The sequence below is a fragment of the Pogoniulus pusillus genome, chromosome 15 (genome assembly GCF_015220805.1).
Source record: "Pogoniulus pusillus isolate bPogPus1 chromosome 15, bPogPus1.pri, whole genome shotgun sequence".
NCBI lineage: Eukaryota > Metazoa > Chordata > Aves > Piciformes > Lybiidae > Pogoniulus > Pogoniulus pusillus.
The window spans coordinates 20,722,367-20,743,793 of record NC_087278.1 but is presented as its reverse complement, the minus strand read 5'-3'; the positions used below and the strand labels follow the sequence as shown (position 1 = coordinate 20,743,793).

The window sequence follows — 21,427 nt, the reverse complement described above, 5'->3', positions numbered from 1 at the left end:
AGGTTGGAAGGGACCTCCAGAGATCGAGTCCCACCTGCCCGTTAAGAGCAGGATCACCCAGGGTACTTCACACAGGAATGCATCCAGGTGGATTTTGAAAGTCTCTGGAGAAAGAGACTCCATAACCTCTCTGGGCAGCCTCCTCCTGGGTCTGTCAGCCTCCCTGTAAAGGAGTTTCCCCTCACGTTGAGCTGAAACCTTCTGTGTTCCAGTTTGTATCCATTGCTCTTGTCTGACTACTGTGCACTCCTGAAAAGAGCTTGGCCCCCTCCACTTACCCACCCCTCAGATATTTGGAGATACTTCAGATCAGATCTCCTCTCAGCCTTCTCAAGACTAAACAGCCCCAGGGCTCTCAGTTTCTTTTCCTTGAGGAGATGCTGAAGTCCTCTAATCGTTCTTGTGACTCTGTCACTGCTACCTGCTGTGACAGTTTGCCAACTTTAAACCTCACTTCTGATCTGAGTCTGCTCTTTAAGAGCTGCTAATGACACCAAGATATTTTACAGTGTGTGTCACTTTGGAACCTGTTCAGATAATGATCTGCTACTTCTCTTGCTCGAGTTGGTGGTGCACTGTAAGAACTCGCCAATTGCTCCTTGGCAGTCTCCAAAACAGCAGTTGCTTGCTCTCAAAAGTAATTTCCAGCAAGGCTGATCTAAGATGAAAACTAAGCAGGAGCATCTGGCAAACAATTGATCTTCTCAGCTTCTATTAAACATCAGTGTCAGAAAGGAGTTGTAATTATTGCTTATTCAGCCTCCTTACAATTGCTGACGATTTACTTTACACTAGACATTTTCAATTCATCATATTGATACCACTTAAGGATATTCTTTTGCCTAGTGTGGTGAAAATGTGACAATAAAATGGAGCCCCTTTTGCTTTCCAGCTTGCAACAAGTGTGTTATTGAATAGCTTTGTTCCTGCCATGGCAGGGTAATGCATAGGGCTGGCTGCTAGGTTGGACTGGGTGATCTTGGAGGTCTCTTCCAACCTGGTTGATTCTGTGATGCCATGATTTATGATTCTACTGTGGGATAGTCTGGCATCCACTAGAATTCAACAAAATGATGGTTGGTGAAGTGAGTGCATGTCTTGAACCACAGGTTTGCAGTGCATGGAAAGTTGCATGAAGTAAAATAAATCTCTTTTCACCTTTCCCATGAAGGATGACAGCATGGATGAGAAGCCGTTGAAAATGAGAGGGAGAGACTCTTCTGAGAGGAAGAGGAAAAGGAAGCTGGAGAGAGCAGAGCAGTTCTTTGGAGATATGAAGCAAAAATCTAAGGAGCTGAAAAAACTGGAGAAACCCAAGAAGAAGAAGCTAAAACTCACCATGGATAAGACAAAGGAGCTGAACAAGCTGGCAAAGAAACTGGCGAAGGAAGAGGAGCGGAAAAAGAAGCGAGAGAAGACAGTTGTCACAAAGGTGGAGCTAGTAAAAGAGAGCACAGAGAAGAAAAGAGAGAAGAAGGTTCTAGATATTCCCTCTAAGTATGACTGGTCAGGAGCAGAAGAGTCAGACGATGAGAATGCTGTCTGTGCTGCGCAGAACTGCCAGAGGCCCTGCAAGGATAAGGTGAGTTTGTGCTTGGGCAGAATCTCCAGTACAGTTTCATAATGAGGTTGAACAGCATCAGCCACTCGAGTGGGGTGGTTAGAAATCAGAGAGGTCTGAGTAGTGCTGGGGTTAGGTACACACAGATAGTTGATAGAACTGTAGATCTTATCCCCTTAGGTGTTCTAAAATGAGAAGGTGGAAAATAAGAATCTGGGAAAAGGTTCTGCATCTTGCTGGGGAAGTTCAACCTCCTCAAGTTTGTGTGTGCAGTGTGTGTTTGCTGATGGGGAGGAGGAAACTGCACCAGTACAGGCTGGGAGGAGATCAGCTGGAGAGCAGCCCTGCAGAGAGGGACCGGGGACTGCTTCTGGGTAACATCCATGGCACAGCAATGTGCCCTTGTGGCCAAGAAGGCCAATGGGATCCTGGGGTGCATTAAGCAGAGTGTGTCCAGCAGATCAAGGGAGGTTCTCCTCCCCCTCTACTGTGCCCTGCTGAGACCTCATCTGGAATACTGTATTCAATTTTGGGCTCCCCAGTTGAAGAGGGACAGGGATCTGCTGGAGAGGGTCCAGTGGAGGGCTACAAAGATGATTAGGGGACTGGAGGGCACTGCCTGATGAGGCGAGGCTGAGGGACCTGGGGCTGTTTAGTCTGGAGAGGAGAAGACTGAGAGGGGATTTGATAAATGTTTATCAATGTCTGAGGGCTGGGGGTCAGAAGTGGGGGGACAGGCTCTGCTCACTGCTCCCTGGGACAGGACAAGGAGCAATGGATATAGATGCAGCACAGCAGGTTCCAGCTCAACACAAGGGGCAACTTCTTTACTGTAAGGGTCCCAGAGCACTGGCACAGGCTGCCCAGAGAGGTTGTGGAATCTCCTTCTCTGGAGCCTTTTAAGGTCTGTCTGAATGCATTCCTGTGTGACCTGAGCTAGATTGTGTTGTCCTTCTCTGGCAGGGGGGTTGGACTTGATCTCTTTTGGTCATTTCCAACTCCTGACATCCTGGGATCCTGTAATTCTCAGGTTCAGTTAGAAACCTTGAGAGCAGTGTTCCTGAGCAGGAGCAGCATGCACAACATTCCTCAATGGAGCAAGTTGCCTGTAGTTCTTAAACACTGAATGTGAGCAGTGATGCTGTAGGCTGAGGGAGCTGCAAACCATAGTGCTGCACCTCTCTTGGATACAGGCAGTGATTTTTAGAGCTGCTGGGATCATTACAAAAGAGTATTGATCTGCCTCATCAAAGCCAGCCAGCAGGTTAGCCTGTCTGTTTGCCCAACACAGACATGAGGGAAAAGCAACACACACAAGCTTGGGATTGAGACACAAAAAGTGAGATAAGAATGGAGTTTACTGAGCAAAATCAGATAACCTTGGTACAAGATGCAAAGGCTCCCATGGACAATGCAGTCCAAAGGGATGTGTGTGAATTAGGAAGTGTGTTTGAGATTGCCATGGCGTGAATTGACATTTGCTGCTGTTATCCACAACCATCCTCATGCCAGCTTCAGAATGAAGCTGCTGGTTGGAACAAAGTATTGTGAGGCTTGGAGTTCAGATTGCAGCACGGGAAGCTTCCTGTTCTGCTTGCTGATTTTGAGGTCCAGGTTTTGGGTGTTTCCTGTGGCAAGATGGGTCGGAGTTGGCTGGTCCCTGCTTTTCTGTTTTATGCTGGAGCTTTTTTCTGCAGATGGCTAAGTTAAGGTAATATGCAGTATTTTATTAGCTAATATAGTTGTGCATTGGGGTGGATGGTTGGGGTGGTTGGTGTGGATGGTTGGGGTGGTTGGTGCGGATGGTTGGGGTGGTTGGTGCAGGTGGTGCAGTTGTTTGGTTGGTGTTTGATTTCACTCAGTAAAACTTTGTCTTAACTGTGTTTACCTTAACCCAGGGTTGTGTGTTACTTTCCCCTCACTTCTGTGAGGCAGGTCAACCCATGTAGGGTGTGAGAACCTGTTCCAGTGCTGTTTGGTCTCTGCTGAAGTGAGTGTCTCTGGCTGTGATGCTGTTTCAAATGCACTCTGGCATCCTCACCTTTCATTTGAGGAGAGCTCAGCAGCAGGAGTGTGTTTGTATTGTTCTGGTCTGAGGATGCAAAAAGGGCAGAGTCTGTTTGAAGAGTGATGGGGCTTTATGAAACTGAAGCAGTTTGTTAAAAGCAGCACTGTAGGGCAGCCAGGGCATCAGTTTTGTGCCCAGAGCTCTTTGTTTGAGCAGAACCAAGTGGCTTTGTTAGGTGTTTTCTTTCCAGAAGCCGTGGCTGTCTGTCCACCTTTGTAACGTGCTCTGTGCCGCTCATCTCGTCTCTTGCAGGTGGACTGGGTGCAGTGTGACGGTGGCTGCGATGAGTGGTTCCATCAGGTTTGTGTGGGGGTCTCTCCAGAGATGGCAGAGAATGAGGATTACATCTGTATAAACTGTGCAAAGAAGCCACTGCAGGGACAGAGCAGCCCTGCTCATGCACCACCCCCTCCTTTCTTACTGAGCTACAAACTACCAATGGAAGATCTTAAGGAGACAAGTTAGCAACTGCTTGATGCCTGGAACTTGTTGGGAAATGGACCACTGAAACCCTAAGGAAAGAGGGGGTTTGAAGCTAATGTAGCCACCGAGCTTCACTTCCAAGGATGTACAGACCTGCAGCAGAGTTGGTCCCTTCCTTACAGCCGGCTTCCTTCATACAATGGAGACGTCAAGGCACAGCAGTACCGACTCATCTATGCAGACACCACCTGAGTAGCAACTCCAGCCAGTGTTTTTCCCTCTCTGAGTGTGGCTGTTGCAAACTCTGAGCAAACTGGAGGCTGTTAGATTAGACACTCGAGGGCGTTAGTAGTATGTGTTGGCAGCGGGGCTGGCCTGCAGTTGGTAAGCATAGGCTGGAGCTTCTAGGCCTGCCAGGTTACCTGAAGGAGGTGACTGTGGAAGTTATCTTCTGCCTCCCCATGCCAACCCAGTGAGTAGGGCAGTGTCTTTGGAGAGTGAAGTTGCCTCCATAGCCAGGCAGCTAGCACTGTGCTTACCAGGATGGGAGCAAGTGGATGAATTCCTTTTCATTTCTCCCTCGTAGCGAAAGGGCAGAGGAGCTCATGATCTCAAATCATCAAAGGTTCTGGGTACCAAAAAGAAACCCCAACTCAGCTCCACTAAGCAAAACGTTTTCCTTAGTGAGGAGCAGCTGATCTGCCTGTCCTAAGGAGGAGGGCCAGAACACATTGATAGCCCCTAGCTGAAGCAGAGCCTGGGAAGGGCAGAGTGCTTCCTTTTCCACAGGGCTGCCCTCTCCTCTTCTAGGCTTTGCTTCGAGTCCCACACTCCCGCACGTAAAAAGGAGCTGGCAAGGAGGTACAGCACCCAGGGCAGCAGCTTCTATGATCTGTCCCCAGGGTTGGGAGGGAAGGAAGACAGCCCACTTACCTCAGAGGTGACACTGACACGTGCTTCTGTGAAAAGCTCCACTCACAACTCTTTCCAGTATCACCAGGCTACGGGCAGGGCCTCGGGCGATACAGCAGACAGTCTGGAGATTCAGTTAGCAGCGCAGACCCCCTCCCTGCTGGCTTTGCTGGGTGTCTACCAGTGTACAATCAGCAACAGGTCTTGTTCAAAGTTGCCCCTTTGCCTTGCCAGAGGAGCCAGGGGGCTTGGGGTCGTCCTGGGTGACACTTGTTTTAGTAAATCCGTTTTTAAAGAAGGACTTGTTTTTACTTTTTTCTAAATGTCTCAGACTACTGACTTGTTCTATAAATAGATTATTTTTCTTTGAGTTTTTTATACTTACCACTGTTAACCAGCAGCACAGACAGAGGTTCACAAAAGCAAAAACCTGCCCCTGGGCTTGGGTTTTTTTACTCCATTCCTTCCTTGTAGTACAAGGAATTAGCAGTTACCTTCCCCATTCTAGCTTGACCAGCTGCCTGTGTTTAAATAGGTAAATACATTTCATGTGCTACCTTTGTGTTTAGGTTTGTTCCTGTTAGTGGGGCATCTGGGCCTTAATGACTCCAGTGGGTGCTGGCTTTGTGTATGTGGATGTCTGAAGCCAGCTGCTGAGCTGTCTCGTCCCCCTCTCCACTCGCTCCCTATTGTGTTTCCATTCTTCTGCAGTCCTAGGAGTGTTGTAAGTAGTGTCCAGTCTTACTAGGAGCTGGTTTGGGATTTAAAAGAAATATTGACAAAACCAAGTGTGTTCTGTCTTGACTGTTCTGTGTCCCTTCTCTCCTTCTCTTGTATTTGGAAGTTTATTTATCTGGCAGGATTATCCATCCAAAAAAGTACTCGGCTCAGGTAAATGAACTTTTCTCTGTTTTATTTGTGCCTGCTATCTGGGAAGAGGAAGATGTGCAAAAGAAGAAGAACTGAGATGGAGGATAGAAGAAGGCTCCTGGGAGCTTTGAGCGCAGATTGGGCACAGACTTCTGATTCCTGCTCCTCGAAGACTTAATGTGGTGTTAAAAGCAGAAGCAAGCTGCGGTTAAGCATGCGGCTGAAGGGGCACCGTAGCAACCTTCCGAGTATTCTTTGTTCCCTTATTTATGAAAGTGTCTATGCTGGAGCTAGACGTACCCTCCTTTGGCCTCCACTTAACATTTTCCTCCTCAGTGTGTGCTTTCTTTGGGCAAACTGCTTTAAACATGTTCCTGTCCCCCAGGCTTTAACCTGATGGTACTACGTAATGTTTCCCTGTATGGAGTGGATAGATTTACCAATCGCAGGCATTTTAATCCTTCTGGAAGCAGATAGTGCAAGAGTCCTTAAAGACCCCCAGCCTTCTGCAGTCCTTCCTGACTCCTAGAGTCCCTGCAGGAAGGGCAAATGCAGTTACAGCGTGTCCTGTTAGCCATTCAGCTGTCCTCAGCGTTCCTCCTCTGTTGTGATCCGGGTGTCTGCGTCGCTGCCGTCAGCCGGGAAGGAGACCTGGCGGTAAATCTACACCCAGCCTTCCCGCGGGAGTGCCAGGGGTGGCAGAGAGCACAGCACAGCAAGGAGGAAAGCAAACGGCTGCGTGATGCCGCGCTCGGTCCTTCATTGCGCTTGGAACGGGCACGGCAAGGAGGCACCAGCGGGAAGAGAGGCGCAAGCCAGGTGCGGAAGGTCCTGGGTTTAGCGGTTGTGTGTCATCGCGCGGCTGCCGCACCTCTGCCCCTTACAGATGTCTCGCCTGCTCTCAGGCCAAGTGTTCACAAACTGAAGACCATTCTTAGCTTTACATCTTATTGTTTTAAGCTTCCTTTTTAAGAGCCTCGTTCCTGTCGAAGGATTGCTGAGAGTATTGACCTTACCCAATAAATGTTAACTTTTGGAAAAGGCTGGAACTAGTGGTTGGGGAAAAAAAAACAGAGAGAGCTGCACCTCTGCTGTCGTCTCCAGATCTTAGGAGGTTTCACATCTGGGAAGCAAGCCCAAATTCAGCTAAGGAGCTCATTTTCTTAAAGGTCTGTCTGCTGCAGCTGCAGGAAACATATCCGCAGCTTTGGGAACAAAAGCTCAAGGATATGCGGAGTCTTTGCGGCTTTAGAGAGCTGCCTGCCTTAATGCTGTGCTCTACAAAGGGCACTGCCCACTGCCTGCCTTATTGCTTCCTTATGTCTGACAAACAGGGTCAAAGAAATTACTTGAGCTGCTGTGAGAAACTAAACCTGGCCATGACTCCAATTGTGCGTCTTAGGCAAGCCTTGAAAACCAGGGCCTGGCCCTGGGCAGCTTTACTTGCACAGAGGTGAGCACCACTCCTGACCTGCAGTGCCATGACCTTGAGTGTTGATGCTTTCCAGAGCTCATCTGCAGCTGGATGCTTGTGCAGCCTGGACTCTTTGGTAATGAGGGCTGAAGGTAACACTGGTGAGATGGAAATTATCTTAAAGGGTTGGAATGCAGCCACAGCTGCTGTGTGCTCTGATAGCCACAGGATGTAGCTTGCCCTGCTGGGGGGTCTGTGTGTGTTTTCTTCCTTTTATTTTTTTTCCAGTTTTTAGAGTCATTTTGGTTCAGGAGACTTCTGAAAGTTGTCTGGATCAATGGGTCTGGCTGACTTTGAAAGCAGGGCAAGTTGTGCAGGGTGGTGTCCAGTTAAAGCTGAGTGCTGTGTCCAGTTCTGGGCTCCTCAAGTCAAGAGAGAAGTTGAAGTACTGGAAGGTGTCCACAGGAGGGCGCCAAAGCTGGTGAGGGGCCTGGAGCACAGCCCTGTGAGGAGAGGCTGAGGGAGCTGGGGGTGTGCAGCCTGCAGAAGAGGAGGCTCAGGGCAGAGCTCATTGCTGTCTACAACTCCCTGAAGGGAGGCTGTAGCCAGGTGGGGTTGGGCTCTTCTGCCAGGGAACCAGCAACAGAAGAAGGAGACACAGTGTGAAGTTGTGCCAGGGCAGGTCTAGGCTGGGTGTGAGGAGGAAGTTGTTGTCAGAGAGAGTGATTGGCATTGGAATGGGCTGCCCAGGGAGGTGGTGGAGTCTCTGTTGCTGGAGGTGTTGAAGCCAAGCCTGGCTGGGGCACTTAGTGCCATGGTCTGGTTGGTTGGGCAGGGCTGGGTGCTAGGTTGGACTGTCTGAGCTTGGAGGTCTCTTCCAACCTGGTTGATTCTATGATTTTGTAACAGTACAGGGCAGCTGGAAACCTCAGAGCAAGATGTGGAGAGCATTGAGCTTGCTGTAGTGAGCTGTCTCGCTACCAGGGCATGGTAAGTTGCAAGGTAAAAGGCAATAAGAGTAGCAGGGGTGTATTGGAAAGTAGAAATATTGGCCAGAAGACATTGCTCTGAATGTGAACAGTTTGAATCCTTGCTGGGACATCAGCTTTTCTGAGGCTGATTCTTGGCACTCTCTACCACCCTTGGAAAAAAACTCATTTCAAGCCAAGTGGCAGAGGTAACTGCTGTGGGTGATAATTTCTGGGGAGAGCAACCACCTCTGAACAATCTGGTCCTGAGAGGGTTGATGTCACCAGCCAGCCTGGCATCTGCTTGTAAGGGCTGTGTTATGTGCCAGCAGATGGAACTACTGCATCTCTGTTCCAGGTTGCTGTGCCTGATCACCTGCCAGGCAGTGTGCACATTGCATGCCTTGCTCTCCAGAGCAGTAAGGTGTTTGCTGCTGCTCTGCTGTGATAGCAGCAGTGGGAGCCACACATCCACATTCTGAGCTTGGGAAATGGCTTGGGTTTCAGTGGGGTGTGAGAGGAGCAGCACATCCTAGTAGTTTCTGTTGGCCCATGGTTAAACTTCCCTTCTGCACAGCTTCGGGTGGCCAGGCCTTGTGTGCCTCTGCAATGTCTCCATCCAAAAGCAATCTAAGCAGCATTGCTCTGTTTGTGGGGTTGCATCCCAGGGTTTCCTGGCTAGCTTTTCTGATGTCCTGCCTTAGCTTTACCTGGAAGCATTCTTGGGAGAGACAACTACTGCACACCATGTGTGGGAATTCCTGATGAAGACCAGGAGCCATCTGATAGCAACTCTGCCTAGGTGAGTCTGCAGTGTTTCTGTTCTTCAGTGGTTGCTGGAAGGTGTTCAAGGCCAGGTTGTATGAAGCCTTGTTTTACCTATCCTAGTCCTGCCTGTGGTTGGAACTGGATGAGCTTTGAGGTCTCTTCCAACCTAAACCATTCTATGATTCTAATTCTACCAGTGCAGCTGCAAAGCATTGTCCAGGTCTCTGTCCATGCTGGTCATGTTTATAAGCAGCTGGATTTGCTCTCTGAGTGGTGCTTCACACCCTGGCTTTGTTCTGGTCATTTTTAACCAACACTGGCAGGTTGTCAGTCCTGGCTGCTCTTTCTCACAGTCACTGTTGTAACAGAGTAGCTTGCCAGAGAGAAACCAGAGTCTTGGCCCAATGGTGGGCAGACTTCCCTGGTCATTAGCCTGTTTCTGCAGTGCCTGCTGGTTTTCCTCTCTTCATGGGGTTTGTGTTCCAGGCCCCTCACCACCTTTGTTGCCCTTCTCTGGACATGTGCCAGTACCTCAACATCTCTCTTGAATTGAGGAGCCCAGAACTGGACTCAAGGTGTGGCCTGATTGAAGATCACATTCTGTGCTTCTGTGCTCCACAGCCTCCCTGGGCAACCTGTGCCAGTGTCTCACCACCCTCACTGCAAAGAACCCTTTCCTAACATCCAGTTGCAATCTCCCCTCTGCCAGTTTAAACCCATTCCTCATCCTGTTGTTACAAGACCTTGTCAGTAGTCCCTCCCCAGCCCTTCCTGTAGGCTCCCTTCAGATACTGGAAGGCCACTCCAAGGTCTCCTCAAAGCCTTCTCTTCCCCAGGCTGAAGAGCCCAAACTCTCATAGCCTGTCCTCATAGCAGAGCTGCTGCAGCCCTCTCAGCATCTTCATGGCCCTAATAAGGAAGGAAGCATACAAGAAAGATGGGGAGGGACTTTTGACAAGGGATTGCAGTGAGAGGATAAAAGGAAATCCAGTGAAGCTTGAGGAGGGTGAGTTTAGACTGAAGAGCAGGAAGAAACTCTTTAGAGTGAGGGTAGGGAGACACTGGAACAGGTTGTGGATGCCCTCTCCCTGGAGATACTCAAGGCCAGGTTAGATGAGGTCTTGAGCAGCCTGGGCTGGTGGAAGGTGCCCCTGCCCATGGTTGCCCTGCTGGTTGGAATTAGATGATCTTTAAGGTCCCTTCCAACCCCAACCATTCTAGGAATGCATTCTAGAGATTCTCAAAACCATTGTGAGCAGCAGCATCACTGCTCCATTATCCCTGGAAACCCACAGCCACTCCAGCCTGCTGATAGCAATAATCTTATCAACAAGGCAATAAGCTAATTGCCAGTTTAAACCCCTTACTCCTCATCCTGTCATTAGAAGACCTTGTCAGTAGTCCCTCCCCAGCCTTCCTGTAGCCCTCTTCAGATACTGGAAGGCCATTATTAGGTTTCCTCGAAGCTTTCTCTTCTCCAGGCTGAAGAGCCCCAACTCTGGTAGAAGCAGCAGAAGGCAAAGCAGAGAGGATGTGAAGCCCTGCAGGTCTGCCTGCCTGGGCGCTCCTGCTGCCCTTGTGCGTGCACTACAAATGCCTGTGCACGCCTTGGGCTTGGGTTTGCTGCTTCAAATGGGCAGGAGCACAGCTGGCAAAGCACTGCTGGTCCCATCCTGCTCTGGTGGGGAAGCCACCAGCACTGGGCGTAGATGAGACAGAGTGGCAGTGAGGATTGGCAGCTCTGTTGCTGCCCCTCCCTCGCACAGCTGGGAATTCACCGTGCCGCTGATGTGGCTCGTTTGGATCCCAGCTTATGTGCCCCACTGCGTCACTGCTTCTGGTCTCGATTGAACACGTGCAGGGAGGGGATCTGCAGCGTGCTATCAGCCTGCACACTGGCCACAGTGCAAGCATCACCCTTAGCCTCTGCAGGCAGAGAAGCAATATCTGCAGGCGCAGGCTGTCCAGTGTGGTGCTTGCTGTTAGCAGGCATCCTGCGTGCCAGCTGCTCCTTGAGCTCTGCCTAGGGCAGGAGGATCATCCTTTTGTCTCCTGTTTGCAGAGCTTGGTGTCCACACTCAGATCTTGCCCCACAAGCAGACTGGGCACAAAAGTGAGGCTCCCACTGCTCCTGATGCATGCAGCCCCTTATGAAACTGCTGCAAAGGTAAGAATTTTAATGTAGTTGTACAAAGGTAGTTCTGATTTCCATTGCAGTCAACATGAGCTGGATCTACCTGTCAGTATGAATCTGAAAGTCTTATGAAGGGAAAATATTTCAGAAGCTCTGTCATTTTTAACCAAACTTCATAACCATCTTCATGATGGGATTTTCTTGCATGGGAATTCTAATCATGGGAGCTGCTGCTGGAAGCAAGTGGTTACTGAGGAAGCTGTGTCTGGCTGAGGCTGTCAGGACAAGGGGCACCGGGTGGAAGCTGAGGCATAGGAAGTTCCATTTAAACATGAGGAGGATTTTTTTCCCTGTGAGAGTGACAGCACTGGAACAGGCTGCCCAGGGGGGTTGAGGAGTCTCCCTCTCTGGAGATATTCAAAACCTGCCTGGATGTGTTCCTGTGTGATCTGCTCTGGGTGACCCTTCTCTGGCAGGGGCCTTGGGCTGGATGAGCTTTGGAGGTCCCTCCCAGCCCCTGACATTCTGTGGTTCTGTGAAAGGGCTGCTCTGTGGGAACTACAGCCTCTTGCAATGCCTTTTGGCTTCTGCTAGTTGGTTTCAAAATGCATGTATCTGCCTTTCTGGGAGGGAGCTTAGTGGCTGAAGCAGGAGTCGGTCTTTTGTGCTTGCTTTGACTTGGTTCTCTGCTAAGCAGTCTCCAGGTTCCAGTAATGTGCCAGCCAGTATCAGCCTCTGCTTATTCCCTTTCTGTGCACCACTGGTGACAATTTTCTGTGCTACAGCCATAGTCATTTAAGATGAATAACATTTTCTGGCTGCAAAGGCCAGCAGCAGGGTGGCTATCAGATAGAGAAAAAGCATCATGTTTGCTCTGGCCTTGGGTTCCCAGATAATAGAGCAGCAAATTGGGTTCCTGGAAGCTGGGAGGTGGCTTGCAAGATTACACAGCCCTGAGACACAGAGGCAGCTGGTGAGTGTGACAGAGGGGGCAGTGGAAGTGCAGAGCACAGCTTCTCTTGGTGCTCAGCAAAGGTCACAGCATCACAGGATGTTAGGGGTTGGAAGGGACCTCCAGAGATCATCAAGTCCAACCCCCCTGCCAGAGCCAGACCATGGACTCTAACGCAGGTCGCACAGGAATGCGTCCAGATGGGTCTTGAAAGTCTCCAGAGAAGGAAACTCCACAACCTCTCTGGGAAGCCTGTTCCTGTGGCTGATGGCTCCTTCAAGCTGGGTATGCTAAAGCAGCAGGAGCTTTGCCCTGGCTGCTCTCCTAAAGGCATTTAGGTGGGCTGGGGGGCATATGTTAGTTTAGAAGCCCCTGGTGCTTGCAGAGCAGTAAGAGATTGCACATGTGCCCTAATCATAGCATCAGCCAGGTTGGGAGAGACCCCCAAGCTCATCCAGCCCAACCTAGCACCCAGCCCTGGCCAAGCAACCAGACCATGGCACTAAGTGCCCCAGCCAGGCTTGGCTTCAACACCTCCAGGGACGGCGACTCCACCACCTCCCTGGGCAGCCCATTCCAATGCCAATCACTCTCTCTGCCAACAACTTCCTCAGAACATCCAGCCTAGACCTCCCCTGGCACAGCTTGAGGCTGTGTCCCCTTGTTCTGTTGCTGCTTGCCTGGCAGAAGAGCCCAACCCCACCTGGCTACATCCTCCCTTCAGGGAGCTGCAGGCAGCCATGAGGTCTGCCCTGAGCCTCCTCTTCTGCAGGCTGCACACCCCCAGCTCCCTCAGCCTCTCCTCATAATAACCACCCTCCTCTTTTCTCCTCACTACTCCTCCCAGTGGGGGCCTTTCAGTCCCTCCTCTTTTTAGGTCTGAACCACCTCTCCTGGTGGCTGGAGGGTGTTTGGAGGAGCTCATTTTCTGCTCAGCTAGGTTAGACATGAAAATCAGATCTAGGAGCTGGTCCTGTGGTGACTGTTAGAGCATGCAGGGCCAGCGCTCCTGTGTGCAGGCCATGCAGGATGTGACGGGCTGGGACTGGTTCTTGTGTGTGTCTGACCCAGAGCACACTGAAGAGCCTTGTTATCTCCAGAGGAAGCTTGTCCCAGGCTTGTTTTGTCCAGGCTGTGAACCAGCTCAGCTGCTGCTGGAAGCAGGGGACAAAGCCGAATACAGACACTTAGTAGCTGTTGTGAGGTAAAGAGAAAGTGAGCCAAATGCAGCATAAATAACAGAGGAATCCAAGCCCTTAGGATCAGCATTTTACAGCTCTCGTCCTGTCTGAGCTGTGAGGTACACTGACCCAGACCAACTCTGGTCCTGGGCTCTTGCTCTTCTTCAGAGCAGGTGCTGGAGAGAAGTGCCTAAGCCAGCCGTGCACCACTCACGCCCCTTGCCCCAGCGCTGTGCTGCTCTGTGCCAGCAGGGGCAGCTTGGCAGCTTGCCCAGACCTGGAAACTGCTTTGAGACCTGCTGAAGGAGGCATGGCTCCAGTACAGGCTGTCCCAGTGTATGGCAGGTCACAGCCTGGCTGCCCGTGCTGGGGCTGGAGGGAGTGTGGCTGCTCTGGCCAGCGCTGGCTGCAGCCCTCTGCTCTGGGGGCTACCAAACAGGTAGGCTCCCATTTCATACCTCCAGCAGGGAAGACATGCAGACCATCCCCTTGTGCCATCCCCCCGGGTGGCAGGAGAGTGATGCATGTGGGAGAGGTGCCAGCATCAGTGCTGCCACTTGCTGAGGCTTACAGCACCGGGAGGGAGATACTCTGCAGCTGCCTGGTGAGATCGAGCTCGCAGGGCTGCGGGTGGCTGATGCTGCAGCAAGGGCTCTGCCCTGCTGCTCTGCTTGCTCACACAGATACATCTGTATGCACCTAGCCAGAGGGCTTTCAGTGGCATTCTCTCAGTAGATCGTAGAATCATGGGATGGTCCGGGCTGGAAGGGACCTCTAGAGGTCACCTAGTCCAGATGCAATTGCTTTCCTCTTACTGCAGCGTGTTGCCTAGGCATGTTCTGCTGGGGGGCTTTTGGTTGCTACTCTTTTGGTTTGAACCCCCCAGTTTATCTTCATCCATCTCACTTATTTGCTTCCTGCAAATCTGTTTCCTAATGTTTTGTTTCTGAGTGTCTCTATTCTCCTCCTTGGCTTAGATGCAATTGCAGACTCAGTTATGGAGTTTTCATCCTTTCTGGTTTATCCTTTAGACTTTGACTGCCTCTCACAGGCCAATGAAAGTCCCTCCCAGTTTCCAAACATCCTTTTCTGTAGCCTTAACTGATCCTTTGTGCTGTTTGCTTTTCTCACTCTCAGTAAAAAGATTGTATTTGTTTCATTTTTCTTTTCAATCTCTCATCACTTACATCTCCCAACCCCCTATGGACTTTGCTTTGCTTCACCTCAGATGGGTGAAGTGTTCTTTTCCCTTCAGTGTGCTTTGCTCAGGGTTTCCCAGCTTGCTTTAGCACTTGCAGATTTAATGTTTCCCCGTGGGGCTGATGTTTTACACTGAACATTGGTTTTAATTTTCAGCTCACTGTTGTGTCTTACCTCACCAGGCAGAAGTTGAATTGTTTGGTATTGATTCCACAGTTGCTTCCTGAGGCTGAGGGAGCTGGGGATGTGCAGCCTGCAGAAGAGGAGGTTCAGGGCAGACCTCATTGCTGTCTACAGCTACCTGAAGGGAGGCTGTAGCCAGGTGGGGTTGGTCTCTTGTCTCAGGCAGAGGCAGTATAGTAACAGCAAATGTGATACTGAGTTACAGCAAACATAGTGTGGGAAGTGCTGCCACCAAATTCAATCTATTTTAAGTAGAAATACTAACTTAAATCAAGCAGTTTTTAAGCAGAAAGGGCTAGCAGTGGTGAGGTCTTATCCTCTTGCCTAATAGCCTCCTCTTAGCCTGGAGAAGAGGAGGCTCAGGGCAGACCTCATTGCTCTCTACAACTCCCTGAAGGGAGGCTGTAGCCAGGTGGGGTTGGGCTCTTCTGCCAGGCAAGCAGCAACAGAACAAGGGGACACAGTCTAAAGTTGTGCCAGGGAGGTCTAGGCTGGATGTTAGGAGGAAGTTGTTGGCAGAGAGAGTGATTTGCATTGGAATGGGCTGCCCAGGGAGGTGTTGGAGTCACTGTCCCTGGAGGTGTTCAAGAAAAACCTGGCTGGGGCACTTAGTGCCATGGTCTGGTTGATTTTCTATGGCTGGGTGCTAGGTTGGCCTGGATGATCTTGGAGGTCTCTTCCAACCTGATTGATTCTATAATTCTATTGTCTTGTTGATAAGATTATTGCTATCAGCAGGCTGGAGTGGCTGTGGGTTTCCAGGGATAATGGAGCAGTGATGCTGCTGCTCACAATGGTTTTGAGAATCTCTAGAATGCATTCCTAGAATGGTTGGGGTTGGAAGGGACCTTAAAGATCATCTAATTCCAACCAGCAGGGCAACTATGGGCAGGGGCACCTTCCACCAGCCCAGGCTGCTCAAGGCCTCATCTAACCTGGCCTTGAGTATCTCCAGGGAGAGGGCATCCACAACCTGTTCCAGTGTCTCCTCACCCTCACTCTAAAGAATTTCTTCCTGCTCTTCAGTCTAAACTCTCCCTCCTCAAGCTTCACTGGATTTCCTTTTATCCTCTCACTGCAATCCCTTGTCAAAAGTCCCTCCCCATCTTTCTTGTATGCTTCCTTCCTTATTAGGGCCATGAAGATGCTGAGAGGGCTGCAGCAGCTCTGCTATGAGGACAGGCTATGAGAGTTTGGGCTCTTCAGCCTGGGGAAGAGAAGGCTTTGAGGCAACCTTGGAGTGGCCTTCCTCTTGTGTTTGCCTCTTCTATGGCCTCAAAGCACAGAGCTGCTGTCATCAGCTACCTACCTGCAGGAGCCCCAAGACATCCTCCCTGAGCATCTCCAGCTGATGTGGCAGATCAGTGTTCAGTATGTGTAACTGAGACTGAGTTTAGTCATGCTGTGTGATTTAGTATTGATTAGTAATTTGTTACTCTTCATCTACTGCTTGACTGATTGCTCCCATTGCAGCTTCTGGAGTGATGTCCTGGGATGGGACAATGCAGCCCCTGGGAAAGGCTAGTGGCAAAGATCTCTGTATGTGAGGGAAGAGAGTTTGCAACCTGCCAGATGTCTGAATGAGACTGGGGCCCTCAGTGAGAAGCAGCAGAGAATTTAGTAGAGGGTTTTTTCCCAGCTCAGAGCTCTGCTGAGGGCCACAGCTCCTGGCCAAGGTATGGCCTGGCTAATCCATGACACTGCAGGTTGGGTTGTGCTGCAGGACCTTTCTCCATGGAATCATAGAATCATCCAGGCTGGAAGAGACCTCCAAGCTCAGACAGTCCAACCTATCCCCCAGCCCTGGCCAATCAACCAGACCATGGCACTAAGTGCCCCAGCCAGGCTTGGCTTCAACATCTCCAGGGGCAGTGACTCCACCACCTCCCTGGGCAGCCCATTCCAATGCCAATCACTCTCTCTGCCAACAACTTCCTCAGAACATCCAGCCTAGACCTGCCCTGGCACAACTTGAGACTGTGTCCCCTGCTTCTGTTGCTGCTTGCCTGGCAGGAGAGACCAACCCCACCTGGCTACAGCCTCCCTTCAGGTAGCTGCAGGCAGCAATGAGCTCTGCCCTGAGCCTCCTCTGCTGCAGGCTGCACACCCCCAGCTCCCTCAGCCTCTCCTCACAGGGCTGTGCTCCAGGCCCCTCACCAGCTTTGTCGCCCTCCTGTGGACACCTTCCAGCACCTCAACATCTCTCTTGAATTGAGCCCAGAACTGGCCCTGTGCTTATGTTCTCCCTTGTGAGGAGGTGCCTCATGATGGCTGTTCACCATGAACTCATATTTCATCTCTTGTCCATTCCCAGTAGATCTCAGGGCTTTGGCTCCCTCAGGCAAGGCTGTGGAGGCATCTGTGTGTGGTGGTCTCTGCTGTCTCCCATCCCTCCAGAAACGGTGTTGGGCAGAGGATGGAGAGCGTGAGCCGCAGGGTTCCTGGCCCGGGAGAGAGGGCACTGGCAGAGGCGGCGTGAGACCTTCTTACAGGCAGGGGGAATGAGCCCCTTTGCACTGGCCATGAAATCAGTCATGTGTAGATTTTTGTCCAGCCCTGGGGGGTGGGGGAAGGAATGTGGGTTGGGCGAAGTCTAGGATTACACCACCCGCTGAATTTTTCCTCTCCACACTTGGAGTCCCAGCACCTTTTGCTCCTGCCTTCGCCTCTCCCGACCGCTCGAGCCCTGGCAGTGCCGCCCGCAAGGTAACGCCTCTGCTCCTGCCTTCTTCTGCCCTGCTCCCCCCCGGCCCCACACCCGCCTGCCTTTGCTGTGTATGAGAGGCCACCGTGCACTTTCTGCCTGTTTAATCATTTTCTAGCATGGAAGGGTCCTCCCTGTCCTTCCTTGCTGCTGCTGTCAGATGCCTGCCAGTGTTCCTTGCTCTTCTTCACATCCCAAGGAGTTTCACTGGGATCTGTGTGGGGAGAGGCTGCAAGTGCTGCTTTGCTCTGTTTGCTCCTCTCCCGGATGGGGGGAGAGTGTCATTTGCTGACAGTGCCTCTTCTTCCTCTCCTGGTGAAGGATTTGCAGGCAGGAGTTAAAGGCAGCATAAGGCTGGGGTTGGGAGAGCTGCCTCTGCGGGACACCAGCAGGGCTGGCACTGGTGCCCTTCTCAACACGAAGTCTTCAGCCATCCTGTCTTTGGCACTGGGCATTGGTGGGAACCACAGGTCTCACCCTTCTCTCTGTAAGGCTTAGCATCCATGAAGGCATCCTGCCCATGAGGAACAGGCTTTGATACCCTCTGAGCCTCTTCAGTGGCTGCAGCAGAGCTGATGCCTCCCATTCTGCCCACACCTATCTCCTTGGCATCAGCTGTGCACCAACAGTCCCTTATGCTACACCCTGACTTTCCTGGCATTGAGTGTATGGGGGAAGATGGAACAGTGAGAAGGATGCCCACCTGCTCTGTGCCAGTCTTCTCCTACTGTTAGCAGAGGTGTGTTTAGAGATGGGAGACATTCTTGCAGTGCCAAAGCTTCCTGAGAGCAGTACTGTTGGGAATCCCTACAGGTGGCAGAGTCAGACCCTGGGAGAGGGTCGCTCTTGGCTGGCCATGGCACCTACAGCCATTCTTTTCCTGTACCAGCAGCACCACAAAAGCCCTCCTCATGGCCAGCAGCAGTTGCCATCACCATTGCATGGTCTGCACAGACTTTGGGAAGCAGCAGCTGAGGAGAGGAGAAACCTTTGAGTATCTTGTCGAGTATTTGATCCTGCTCTTTTCTTTCTAGAGCCCCTTCTTGCTGCAGTGGTAGGAGCTTCAGCCCAGCTGGGCTGCTGGGTCTGCTGTGCTCTGCAGTGCTTAGCAGCTGGGAGAAGCAGGAGTGGTTTGAGAAGGGTCAGTTCAATGAATGAAACTCTTAAGGACTGGTTGTGGAGTAGGCACTGGAGGCACAGGTGTGCTCTGGGCACCGTGCTGCCGGCAGGAATGGCTGTAAGGAGCAGGAGAGGAGCTGCCGGCTGCCTGCGTGTGCCCGGGCGCCTGCTCTCCCCTCTCTTGCCTCCCGTAGCCCAGGTTTGTGCCTCCTTGCACGGCCAGTGCCGAAGGTAACGAAGGGAACTCCTTCCAAAGGTGAGATGGATTATAGAGTCCCTGGCGCCATCAGCAATGGGGAGACGCTGCCCGCTCAGCCCAGCGCGGAGAAGGAGGAGGAGGAGCAGCCGCTGGAGCGCGGGCAGTGGAACAACAAGCTGGAGTACGTCCTGTCGGTGGCCGGCGAGATCGTCGGCCTGGGCAACGTCTGGCGCTTCCCCTACCTCTGCTACAAGAACGGTGGAGGTAAGTGCAGCCCTACCCAGCGCCTCTGCAGCATCTCTGCCCGGCCCTGCCGGCAGCAGCTCCTCGGAGGCTCCCGAGTCATGAGTCTAAGAGAGGCTGCCAGGCTGCCAGCGCGGTGCTGCCGCCCAGGCGACGGGCAGGGGCTGAGCTGACCTGGTGTGACATGGGTGGCAGAGTGGCAATGCCCCGGGGTTACTGACGGCTGTAGCCGTGTTTCTCTGAGGCACATCGAACCTTGATCTTGCTGGAGAGGCTGGAGACCCTCCAGAGGGCAAGGTGGCAGCAGGGTGGCTCTCGGCTGGGGAGCGTCAGCAGCTTTGTGCCAGGCAAACGGTGGCGACCAGCAGGGCAGCTGAGTGACTCTGGGGGCTACATGGCGTTCAGGTTTGGGCTCCCCAGTTTAAGAGGGACCTGGATCTGCTGGAGGAGGTCCAGATGAGGCTATGAGGTTGATGAGGGGACTGGAGCCCTGCCTGATGAGGAGAGGCTGAGGGACCTGGGGCTGCTTAGTCTGGAGAGGAGAAAACTGAGAGGAGATTCAAGCAATGTCTATGAACACCTGAGGGCTGGGGTCAGGAGTGGGGGGACAGGCTCTGCTCACTGCTCCCTGGGACAGGGGACAAGGAGCAGTGGATAGAAGCTGCAGCACAGAGGAGGTTCCACCTCAACACAAGGGAACTTCTTGACTGTAAGGGTCACAGAGCACTGGCACAGGCTGCCCAGAGAGGCTGTGGATTCTCCTTCTCTGGAAGCTTTCCAGTCCTGTTTGGATGTGTCCCCATGCGACCTGAGCTAGATTGTGTTGTCCTCATCTGGCACAGGACTCGATGATCTTTTTGGGTCCCTTCCAGCCCCTGACATCCTGTGAACCATTTCTGCAGGCACTTTGAGGAGCTGCAGCATCCTCCTGGAGGCTCAGGGGGCCTTCAAGGGGCTCTCGACCATGAGTCCTGGGCAGGTGTCTGACCACGGAGGGATGTTCCCCTGGTGCTGAAGCCAGCTGGTAGGCACAGGGCAGAGTGAAGGCGTTTTCCTCGGCTCAGTGTAGAATTACATTACCTCTCCTGCACCTCCTGGTGTCTCTCCAACATCCTCTGGAGCCGCAAGTGTGTGGGACAGGCCACCCCTGCCTCTGACCCACGCAGCAGGTCTGTGAGGTGTGCAGATGGATGTGCTCAAAGGGGAGCCAGGGAGTGGGGCACTGCTGCTACCAGCCGGGTGCCAGCAGGTCAGTGCTGCTCGGGATGTACTTGGTGGTGACTGGTGCCAAGTTGCCCCATGGCATGGCAGTGGATCTGGAGCTTTCTGCTGCAGCTGGGGTGTTGCTCTGTCTGTTTGTGGCAGGAGTTTTTGCCTGCTTGTAGCTGCTGCTGGCTTCCTTTGCAGGGAAAAAAAGCCTTGTAAAAAGTGAAAGCCTGAACCTCTTCTCAAGCTGGACTCTGGTGTGTGGAGAGAGGGAGCTGCTGGCCCTGCTGCCCCTGCAGTCCCTGTCTGGTAATTAATTGCTAATTGGGAGAGAGGAAATGGCACTTGGCTGGGAGCTGGCAGGGAGTGAGTGCTGGGGACCTGGGACCGAAATCCCCTGGCTTGAGCTTGGGCAGCCTCATGGGCCTCACTAAACTGTTTTCATCCCAGTGGCACAAAAGAGGATTAGCTGCTGCTTAGCTGCTTTCCCTCCACGCTTTGCCCAGCGCTTGTTGCTGTTCACCAGGTGGTTGGGCAGTTTCTTTCCCTCTTGAGAAAGGAGGACTTTTTTTCTGTGTTCTTGTTTTCCACAGGGAGTGTTTCTTGGCTGCTTGCTGAGCCCTATCTGCTTGCACTGCTGCACCTTTCCCAGGCACCATTCTGTCCTGGAGAAGCAGGACTTTGGAGCCTATCCCTGGCACCTCTTTCTCTGCCACTTCCCCCACTATGTTCCCCAGCACTGGGGCTGGGGAAGAGCTGCTGGAGGGCTCTGCGGAAAGGCTGTGGTGGACAGCAGAAGCCAGATGCAAAGGCCTTGTGAAATGGGTCTGAGGCTGGCAGAAGCTATGAGGAATTTGAAGTCACAGGTAGAGTTTTCATCTCTGGCTGCCTTCCCATGAGATCAGAGCAAGGATGGGGACAAGACTCTTGTGCAGGAGCAAAGTTATTTGCTATGTGGCTTCTCCTGTGACAGGCAGTGCGAGGTTGGGAAAAAAAGCCAAACTCTGAAGCTCCATGGAGGGAGGCTGGAGCAAGAAGAGGGCAGCCTCAGCTCCTTGGTGCCAAGTGACAGGACCAGATGAAGTGGTTCCAAGCTGCAGCAGGGGAAGTTCAGGTTGGATGCTAGGGAATATTTCTTCCCATAGAGGATTCTCAGACACTGAAATGGTCTGCCCAGGGCAGTGCTGGAGTCCTCATCCCTGGAGGAGTTTAAGCAGCCTGTGGAACTGGTGTTTAGGGATGTGGTTTAAGAGAGATGTTGAGGTGCTGGAACATGTCCAGAGAAGGGTAACGAAGCTGGACAGGGGCCTGGAGCACAGCCC

At 52.1% G+C, this 21,427-nt stretch overlaps 2 protein-coding genes across 7 annotated transcripts in view; both read left to right on the top strand.

Annotated features, from left to right (window-relative positions):
- Positions 1-6,875, top strand: part of KDM5A (lysine demethylase 5A) — a 62,754-nt gene extending 55,879 nt beyond the window's left edge. For all 3 annotated transcript variants that reach the window (XM_064155662.1, XM_064155661.1, XM_064155660.1), the window contains 2 exons: positions 1,172-1,582; positions 3,882-6,875. In XM_064155662.1, coding sequence (XP_064011732.1) covers positions 1,172-1,582; positions 3,882-4,094 — 624 coding nt within the window. In that variant the 3' untranslated portion in view covers positions 4,095-6,875. The remainder of the gene's footprint in view (positions 1-1,171; positions 1,583-3,881) is intronic.
- A 10,303-nt stretch (positions 6,876-17,178) lies between these two features.
- The window catches only part of SLC6A13 (solute carrier family 6 member 13), a 42,233-nt gene continuing 37,984 nt past the window's right edge, over positions 17,179-21,427 (top strand). For 3 of the 4 annotated variants that reach the window (XM_064155659.1, XM_064155658.1, XM_064155656.1), the window contains exons 1-2: positions 17,179-17,340; positions 18,714-18,920. In XM_064155659.1, coding sequence (XP_064011729.1) covers positions 18,719-18,920 — 202 coding nt within the window. In that variant the 5' untranslated portion in view covers positions 17,179-17,340; positions 18,714-18,718. Of the gene's footprint in view, positions 17,341-18,294; positions 18,480-18,713; positions 18,921-21,427 lie in introns of those variants that run through there. The other variant, XM_064155657.1, reaches the window with a different exon arrangement.